Below are 10843 nucleotides of genomic sequence, written 5' to 3' on the forward strand. Positions count from 1 at the left end.
GCTTTTTAATGCTTTCTTTGCACCATATGTAAAGACTTTAATGTTTTTATGCAAAGCACTTTGAATTGTCTTGTAAATTAAATGTGCTGTACAAATAAACTTGCCTTGCCTATTATCTGTTTTTTGAAAGAGAAGATAATAATGTATATAAACTTCCATAAACATATTGAAGAAAATTAAACTGAGCTCTGCATCCATGTGATGAAATACTTCAGTCTTTCACTCTAGTTTCTTCTATGTGTGATTTGGCAATCCTGCTGATGCATCAGCTTCAGCTGTCCATCAGAATGAGTAATATGCATATCACATTTCAGCACTGAAGACGATCCACATACCAAACCAATCCAGCAGCAACTGAAGAAGACCCTGTGGTTATTCTTCCCCCAGAAAGTCACATGTTTAATCCCAAACTTCTCAAGTTTACATTCGAAAGTGTGTTTAGGCAATACAATTATTTCTAAAGTGCTTCTGATGCAAATCTCTAATGAATTACTGTGATGTAATGTGCATTTTTATGTACCACAAAAAGTCAATAAAGTTATCAAAGTTAATTTCTTAGACATTTACTTTATTGTATGCTGCTTGCTGTAATTTGACCAATCCATCTGTTTTACACAGTCGCTATAATATACGCATGCTTTGTATATGTGTGTCCAGGTGTCATGCACATCATTACCTGATAAGGAAGCTGCCCAGGAGGGATACAGCAGTGACTGGGCTGTGTGCCTGGATCCCAAGTACAGCCTGGTCCACAGGATGCAGAGCAAACACTGCAGGGTCTATTCTTTTGGGTGGGTATTGATTCACTTATATGTTAAATATATTTGGGAGAAGGCTCACATTTCAATAAAATTAACTTTAACCCTCAAGAGAACATGTTTTTAATACAAAACAGCATCACTTTAACGATATCCAACAGTCCATTTATTTACAGATGCAACACTTCTTTAGAGACGTTTTAAAAAATAAAATTACAGTCAACTGTTATTTCACTATGTAAAGTTTTTTTTTCCTCTTTTTGTTATAGATACAATCATTTTTCCTTGAAAATGTTAAACCTTTTCTCTCTGTTATCTTCATCTGTTTTCTATCCTCCCTTCTTTTTTCATCTTTTAAATGCTCATTGACAAGTCTATCATTTGATTTTTTGGGGTAGCTGCTCATTATCTGTTTGAGGCGGATAAAATTAACCTCTAAATAAGACAACGCAAATGTCTTACTCACTAATATACACTACCAGTCAGAAGTTTGGACACATGTTCCTCCTATATTTAATGGCAAAGTGTGTCCAAACTTTTGACTGGTACTGTACATGTAACAAAGAAATGGCTTGGAACTTCTAAAGGACCCTCTCTCTCTCTCTCTGTCATGTTTCAGCACTTCCACCAAAGTCTCTTTCTGCAGAGGAATCTGTCATGCAACCTCAGTTCTCTGTAGAAGTGGTATTGATTTACTCCCCCTAGTCCTTATAGTTGTCACTTACAACAGTGGATTCTTGCCTAACTTCAAAGTGCATCAGAAGTAGCATAAGGAGCCAAAGAAACCAGGTTAAAGAACACCCTGTGTAATATGTTACTGTCAATGAGGAAAAGGTGTTTTATCAAACTGCCAAGTTCTGCTTCAATGCCGAGGGAAGTTATAACCTGTGATGTTGGGGAAAGACCAAAAACCAGGAAAATACTGAGTAGGTGTACTAATTACATTAATTGGAAGGCTAAAGATAATTCTGTTTTAATGTTAACTGTGTCTCAGAACATCCTATTTACTCCAACACTGTTTTGCTGGCATGTAATCGTGAAATCAGTCAGACCACCAAAGTGTTCAGCTTTTCAAACCAATCAGTATCAACAGACTTTGTGTTGCAGATCAGCTTTGCACACTTCTTCCCTGCTTGGTCTGACTGTGCTGGGGTTTAGCAGAGGTCTAAGGGGATTTAGCTACTGAGAGCTCATTAATTTGACTGCTGAGAGATAGCACAGGTGGGTTGGCATGAAGGCAGGTAGGGCAGAGTCAGCAATGTGGGATTGTCAGGAGGCTTGATGTGCTGCTATTTCTGGCTTCCTGATTCTGTGGAGACGGGGTCAGAAGTCAAATAGAGGGAAATTCACAAGTGACTTCCTCTAGTTGGCCGATACACAGTGCAGTCAAGCAGAGAAGCCATGGGGACAGGCACCAAAATGTACAGAACATTTTCTTGCATCTCAGTGATTCATGCAAAAGTTTGACCTGAATAACAACTTCTGAAAATGTGACTCCTGTTTTTTTTTCCAAGAAAGTTTCATCAAAATGTTTCCTTCTTATTCAGCTGATCCTCTAAGACTTCTAGACTGAACTAATACAATAAGAGTGAGTTGACCTAAAAGCAGAATTCTGTAAAATAGAAAGAGAGAGAGAGAGAGAGATAAAGTATTTGAATAACACTTAATCAAGCTGCACTCAAAACTCCTAACTCACTAATTCCTCCCAGTGTCCCCTATCTGACCTAGATTCATTATACGTACACACAGACTCAAAGTTCTTGCTCATATTCTTGACCCGATGCCAGGTATGCTGAGTATCCTGTTCTCAGGAGAGCTCAGCACTCCTGTGCAGCAGGCTCGGAAGACTCCAGTCCAGTCCACAGCTGCACTTTGGACTGGATTCAAATAAAATGCCAAATGTTCATTAGAGTGCAGTTGTATATAAGGCTTAATTCAGTGCATTACAGAGCTTGTACATTTGTCTTCATAGTTTTGTGCATGTGTGTGTAGCTGATACACCTCATTTGCATGCTGTTTAACGAGGCATGGATGACTATGCCTGGGCAGGATGAGCAGCTGTTCTCTGATTGGTCTGTTTTGGTATGGGGCATGTGGAGTGGGGAGGTTGTCGGATGTTTTTCCACATGAAAGACCAGTTATCACCTTTTCACCTCTTCTGCTTAAACTTAGGTCTCTCATCTTCCTCTCCCGCCGAGTTTCAATCTAAGCATCTGTCTGTTTTTTAACTCGTACACTGTTGTCTTTTCTCATGTGTGAGAAATGCAGATGTTTGCTGAAGAGTGTGAGGATGAATCATCAGTTGCATTAAAACAGCATGTTTTCTAGCCAGAAAAACAAGAAGTATTCATAGCATCGCTATGGGGAAAAGCTAATTATAATGACTGCTATCCCTAAAAGAAATAAATGATTATCATGCATGCCCATTATTGCTAATCGTTCTAACAACAGAGCGACTCTTACACCATTGGCTTCTTTTGGTAATGAAGCCAATGGTGCCATCATCTCCATTGTTACTTTTAAAGTTTGGTTGTAATTTTTCTTGCATTGCATAACAGAATGCAAAATCACCTCCCTTGACTGTAGGTTTTACAGTTGCCAGCATTATTTTGAGGCACAAGAAAGTGGTTAAATGCAGTGGTGCAATGGATGTTACAAACATTTATACAGTGTACTTTTAAATTATGCAGTCAGTAGTGAGTACAGCTCATTTAAAATACTCTTAGATGTACAGTACCAGAGACAAAAGTCTATGTTTGGATTTACTAATTACAGTCTTACAATTCACTTGCTAGAACACATGGTAGTAATCCTTTGTTGGACAAGCTCTTCAAACAAGTCGGAGTAGAAAATAAGGATATACTCACTTCTCCAGACACTACAAAGCTTACTGGCAAAATCTCTAGACTAAATAAGGTGAATTCATGATGCATTTAGGTACATGTTTTGCCTCTTAGGCTGATCCTGGGAGGTATTCTGTGCATGAGCTGTACCACCGGCATAGTTTTTGTTTTGCTTTCTTTGTTTTTGTGCAGTTTATTGATTACAACAAGTTAAAAATTTAATGGATATCAATTAGGCAGTTATATTCTAGCAAGTCACATCAATACCAAGACCCTTCAACTAAAGCTGTTACAGTAAACTTAGAAACACAGAAAAATCATTAATTTTTTTATTTAGAGTTGGGGATATCCCTTTGGGTCATCTAAAAATGTTGGCTGAGAATAAATCTATTGCACGTGCCGGGTCATTAAAGGGAATCAATGAGGCACTTGAAGCTTTGTAATATACTTGCTGTATCTCCATTCAGCAGGAAAAATCTGAAATCTTCTTCTTTTTTCAAAAATAATTTGATTCTTTTTACTGTCCAAGGTCTCCTTTTCACTACAAAGAACATACTAGCAGTGTTTAAACAGTTGTCCTTATCATGCTGTTCACATTTTGACATCATTTTGACATCATGAGACCAAGACGACACCTAACAGACCCTTGCCATTGCGATGCTTCAAACAGGACGTTCTCAGACAGAAGTGGCCACTGAGCTTGGAGTGTCACAGAGTGTCATCAGCAGGTTGCAACAGAGATATCGAGAGACTGGAAGAGTCACAGAAAGGCCTAGAAGTGGACGTCCTTTGGCCACATCCCGTGCTGATGACCGCTACATTGTGAACACTGCCCTGAGAAACCGGATGATGAATGCCACTCAACTCCAGGCACGTTTAAGAGAGGTGAGAGGCACCCAAGTGTCACGTCAGACCATTCGAAACCGTTTCCATCAGCGTGGTCTGCGTGCTAGACGACCTGCACGGGTACCTGACCACATCACCAGGCACAGGCATCATCGTCTTGCATGGGCCAGGGAGCATTTACGCTGGACGAGGAACCAGTGGGCCTCAGTGCTGTTCTCTGATGAAAGTCGATTCACACTGAGCAGAAATGATGGCCGGCAACGATGTTGGAGACGTCAGGGAGAGCGCTATGCATCAGCCACTGTTGTCACCAGGCCAGCTTTTGGTGGTGGCGGTGTTACAGTGTGGGCAGGGGTGTCCACTTGGTACAGAACTGCCCTACACTTTGTGAATGGTACAGTGACAAGCCCATACTACCTGAATAACATCATTAATCCAGTGATTGTGCCCCTACATGAACAGCACAGGCCTAATTTCATCTTCATGGACGACAATGCTCCTGCTCATCGAGGCCGCATCATCAGGGGACGGCTGTTGGAGACTGGTGTACCTCAAATGGAATGGCCTGCACTCTCTCCAGACCTGAATCCCATTGAAAACCTGTAGGATCAGCTGAGCCGTCGTGTAGAGGCTCGAAACCCTGCACCCCAGAACCTCAATGACCTGAGGGCTGCCCTTCAAGAAGAGTGGGATGCCATGCCTCAGCAGGCAATAAGTTGCCTTGTGAACAGCATGAGACGTCGTTGTCAAGCTGTAATTGATGCTCAAGGGCACATGACGAGATATTGAGACGTTCAAATTTTTTGTTGTGGTGTAACTACCATTGTTGTTACCTTTTGTGTTGAATGAATTTTTTGAGATGAGGAAATCAGTAGTGCATCCTTCTACTTAAATGTCTTACTTTTATGATATTATATCACTGTAGCATGAACATATTGCATTTTCCATAAATTTCACCTGAAAGCCAAATATCCCTAACTTTTTGAGTAGTGTATATATATATATATATATATATATATATATATATATATATATATATATATATATATATATATATATATATATATATATATATATATATGTATAGAGATAGATAGATAGATAGATAGATAGATAGATAGATAGATAGATCTTTAACTTTTAAAAAGTTAGTTTTTTGCTTCCTATCCCTGAAAGTAGATCATACTTGATAACCTTCCTAACAGACTGAAGGCCATGCAGAAACAAATTTAGAACACCTATGTAGGCTAAAGCACTGGAGGGAAAATAAAAATACCTGCACTTCATCATTAATGGATCTTGTGCATGCTAATGTGAGGAGGCAGAGACTGTGGTATTTGACAAATGGGAATAAAGGTAAAAGAAGAAGTGTTAAACATTTAACAGCCAAACCAGAGCTTGTTCATGAAATAAGTTGCATAAGTTTCACAGCACCCAGACAGTGCAAAGGCAGGTGGAAATAAGGCTCTTCTCTGGGTGTTTGAGAGCAATAATCACACACACACATCTGCACATCTGGTTGACAATCTAGTTAGCAGGGTTTCCTAATAACCCCACAACTCACTTGAAGCAAATTCTCTTCCACAGCACACACATTCAGTCCATAAGTCATATTGAAAGTTCCTGCACTCTGAAGAGAATATTCCCTCCTGTCATTCAGAAAAGCATCTAATGTCCCTTGCTGCTATGTGAGCTATCACTGGCATCTCCAGTGGCATTGCAGTGATTCCCAGGCAAAACAGCACGCATAAGAAGGGAAAACTCTCAATGAAATATTTAGAGCTGGAAAACAAGACGTCTGCTTGCATCTCAATCTCTCGCATCTACTCAACTCTCATCTTCTTGTTAGTGGGATGTATTTAGGGACCTGGTGCCTAATCTGTAAAAGAAATGTACTCCCACTGTCACAATTACAGGGTTCAGCTGCAGCACAAACAAGACTCTGGGGAATGCAGCAAGAGAACTTAAAAAGGAAGAAAGAGAGGGGAAATTGGGGAATTAGAGAAGGGAGGGGTGGAATAAACAAACTATCAGGGAAAGATTTTAATGGGAAAGTGAGTCAGAAAGGAGAGGAACTGTGACAGAAAAGCAGGGGACTGGGAGTTTTCCTAGATGTTCCCACACATCAAAATGGAGAAACAGGCCACATGAAAAAAAAAAAGAAATGTTGAGGGTTGTGAATAATAGAAAGAAACATCAAAAAAAGAAAGATGAGAGACAAATAGAAGTGTCAAGTATCTTGTGGTCAAAACCTTACATTCCCTTTGTTTTGAATTATCGATCTCTCTCTCTCCCCCTCTCTCTCTCTTACCCTCTCCCTCTTTGACTGTTGTGTACACATGTTAAATCAGGTGTGTTAAATCGCAGTGACTTCATGGTGTTCGGGATGTTTTATTCACTCTTGCCTTTCACACATGTAACAACTGGTGTAGATCTCAGAATGAATGGGACGAATTAATGTACAGTATCAACCTTCTTTATAAATGCCTCTTTAAATACGTGTAGGATTGTCATCTGAAATATTAAATATATCAGTCATGCTAGAAAATAAATCTTTGATGTTGAGGTCCACCAGACTTGCTAAATCGGCACTTTTTTTAATTTACTGTATGTTTGTACAAAATGAATCCAAAGGATTTTGGTGCCCCCCACCCTTGCTCTTTCTTTTGCTCATGTTTTAGGTGGATATTAGAATTTAGTAAGACACAGTAAGGAATCCATCAATCTTTCTATATTTTCCTGTAAATATAATGTTAAATTAGATGCCCATGATTTACAATTGAAACATTAAAGGGAAATTATGTTAATTATGTCAAACAGACATCATTTAAAATGGAACATCTCAATTTCCTCCACTTGTCCCCATTTTTATGTTTTGCATTCAAGATGGCAGATTATGTACAGTAGATTTGTCCATCTATTCAAATGCCCCCCAAACTCCTGTTGAGGGGCTAAATGGTCAATATGGTTTGATATTTAAAAGGAAAGGGACGACTAATCATTGCAAAATGGAGGGAAAACTGGAAATGGGTTTGTGTGTAAACAGTGCTCATAAGAATTTAGTAATAGCTCACAAATGATCATTGAGACACAGTGGAACTTTTGGAAAAGAGACTGATTGCACTGTTCATTCATTCATTCATTCATTCATTGACCTGTAAATAAGACAAAGCTAGTAATGCCACAGAGACTTGCAGCAAAGGTTACATGTGGTGTTTTGGGGTGTGTATTTGGTTTTAGGTAAATAATAGCAACTGTCTCTGACTGCAGGTTGGGAATGAAAGACCGATCCCTGGAGCGTTTTCTCTCAAGGTCAGGTTGTGATGTCCACTGTTTTGATCCAAGCCTGAAGCAGCCTCACCTTCAAGAAGCTGAAATATGGCTACATCGGATCTCTGTGGACTGGAGAGATCCCAATCCAGTCTTTGCTGCCCAGCGTCAGTACAAAAACATCAAGAAACTGGCCACAATCCTTAATGATTTTGGACACAATGAGGTAAGAGGGACAGAGATAGCAACACAGAAATCTCAAGTATGGTCATAGTTAATAAATAAATGTAATATTGTACCATGATGTAAAGAGATTTTTTTATTAGTGTGTCAGCATCACTTTTGTACTGCATGTTAACACAAGTCCCTTCCTGTGCAGCTCAACGTAACATTCCTTATCATAATTCATAAGATTTAGGTTATTAGTTTCCTAGATACAATTTTTTTTCCTCCTGTAATTATTGGTACACTAAATGTTAGCTCAAAGAAGCTTCCCCAGGGTTGTGTCCTGCCTGATCAGATAAAAATCTGCATATATGCTAACTCACACACAAGCCCACTGATGGCATGCATAGTAATAAACACCTTATGAATGCTTAGAAGCATCAAGGTTTTTTTGCTTCTTGTCTTCTTTACAAGAAGGAAACTTAGCTTCAGTGCAAAACAAAAACAGACTGATTAAAGGATGACTGAAGATTAAAGTGCAATATTAAGTGCTTTTCCATATTATTTATCAGCCACTCTTTCCAGTCATCTTTTCTATTTTTATCTTTAAGCCTTCACAGACAGAGAAATGGTTTCATTGTAATGACAAACTAAATAGCATGAATAGTTTGCCTTTAATTGGTCCTCTATGGATTCTTTTAAATCCAACTTAGACTTATGCAATTTGTTACCAAGCCTCTAGCATCTTCACTGACTTTGACGGTCTAATTTCCAGTCAGTATACACCGTAAAATCTCTGCTGGATGGGTGTATGACCAGGGAAGTCCCATTGAGATTAGAAAATGTCTTTTTCAAGGGAGTCTGGACCAAAAAGGTTTGAGTTAATTCATTTTCTGCAGTTAAAGGTGGCTTATACGGGAAGGGGAATATATAAGGATGTTGTCTGACAAGTACTGAACAAGTATGACAGAGCTATGTGTGTGTGGGGGTTTGTGCACCCTGCTATTATATAGATGGCAAAACTTACCTGTCTTGAATGCAGAGCCACGCAGGCATTCTGGTAATGAGGTTTTAATGGGAGAAGGCAGTGTGCTGGAGGAGCAAGCAACAGAGGCAGCAGAATTTCTTTCCTCTTAAAAGCTTTCACCCAGCCTTTCGGACAGGAAACCGAGTCAGTCAGAAAAGGTCAACACACACGTTCATGGAGATTTCTTATCTGTGGGGGTTAAAATGTACATAAATGACTCATTCAAGGATCTCCAGTAGCCGGCACTTTGCAGACAAATGTCAGTGACAAGATGTCACATCTTATTTAGAAAAAAGAAATGCATGTTGGACAATTGATTGTGTCAGGAAGTTGATAACACATTATCATTCATCCATTTTCTTAAATGCTTAGTGTAGTTCAGAAGCTGGAACTTATCCCAGCAATCATTGGGCAAGAGGCAGGGTTCACCCTGGACAGGTCGCCAGTCCATCACAGGGCATAACACATTATCAGTTACGCTTAATTATGCAAGTTTAAGCTAATTAAGTCATGTTTTAAGTTTCTTTTGTTCTATTTTTAAATAATTGAAAATTCAAAAAATGGAAATCAAAGTCTTTATTTGCACAGTGTGAAAACCAATTAACAAGTTTTAAATTTCAAATCAGAGAAATTGTTTGACAAGACTGAAAAGTTGCCACTCTTAAATTTTACATTTGTGCCAGCTCGCTGTCCAAACCTGAGATGGCTTTACACTAATTATAATCTCATAAAGCATGAGGCACTGAGAGGAGCTATTAGCCCACTGGGCATGAAGGCTGTTTAGTGCAATTTCACACTGAATGGAGGACAGGAATGTGAGAGCACAAAGTCATAGCATAAAAAAAAACTGTCATGGAGGTTATGTGGTGAGGCTGATCGGTCAGTGTGCAGTCCTTCTGCTAAAGTAAGCTAACAGACTGCTAACTCTAAATATGTCCTTATTTCTCTTCAATTAAAATGTTAAATGTCACCTTTGTACTATCTATGCTGACAGTGTTGTGTTGGTTTGTGCAAACATTTCCATTCACCCCAATTGAAAACAACAGCTTAGTAAGTAAAAAAAAAAAAAAAAAAAGGAAATCCTTCCCTTAATGTTTAATTAAATATTGACATCTTGAGGAGTAAGTCTAAATATCTCCGGCTAACTAAATGAATGATACCTGACAAAGGCACTTTTGCCTCCAAAGGTTGGACAATGTTCAGCTTTAGCAGTGTGATAAAGCTTAGAAGAAACCCAGGATCCTACAGATATGTATTAAGCTTTGGGCATGCACGAATCTCTTTACATGAATATGACCTCAGGGTGCTATTAACATTCATCTTATGGTGCATTTCCTCCCTGCTCCATCACAGCAAGCCTTGTCAAGCAGCTCTTTTGCTCAATCCATCATCAGCATTGCTAAAGCAAAAACCGAAGCCAAGCTTCACTTATTCCTTCCCATTTTTAAATGGCTCTTACGTTCAACAACTCCACATGCTTTTGTGTCTTTTCAGTGCTACAATAAAACGTATTCCTTCCCTAAATGAGGAAAAAACTTGTAACTTTGTTTCCTTGTTTCAGGTGGATGTGCTCAAGGCAGATCTGGAGAGTGCAGAGTGGAAGATTCTGGAGAATTTGGTCTTGGATGGAGTCCTGGACTCAGTCGGTCAGCTGCTGATAGAGCTTCATTTACATTGGGCAGGTTTTGAAGTAAGCGGCGACGACCCGTCAGTGGTGCGGTACTGGTTCAGCCTGCTTAAGGAGCTTGAACATGCCAACTTCCACCTTTTCCACGTCCACAGTGATCCAGCCAAACCTCACCTCTTTCTGCACAAGAATGTTCTGAATGCCAACAGTGCTTACACGTTGAGCTGGGTGAATACACAGTGGAGGCCTTCAAGGATGCCAGATAAACACAAAAACCTCACATGACTTTAAAGCTTCTTCGTGGAAA

At 39.4% G+C, this 10843-nt stretch overlaps 1 protein-coding gene across 1 annotated transcript in view; it reads left to right on the forward strand.

Moving 5' to 3' along the window:
- mettl24 (methyltransferase like 24) overlaps nt 1–10825 on the forward strand; it is a 31938-nt gene extending 21113 nt beyond the window's left edge. The window contains exons 3-5 of the mRNA XM_079255631.1: nt 658–791; nt 7718–7943; nt 10471–10825. Of these exons, the coding sequence (XP_079111757.1) occupies nt 658–791; nt 7718–7943; nt 10471–10821 (711 nt within the window). The 3' untranslated portion in view covers nt 10822–10825. The remainder of the gene's footprint in view (nt 1–657; nt 792–7717; nt 7944–10470) is intronic.
- Nucleotides 10826–10843: the final 18 nt, after the last annotated feature.

This window comes from Telmatherina bonti, assembly GCF_933228915.1.
Source record: "Telmatherina bonti genome assembly, chromosome: 16".
Lineage (NCBI taxonomy): Eukaryota > Metazoa > Chordata > Actinopteri > Atheriniformes > Telmatherinidae > Telmatherina > Telmatherina bonti.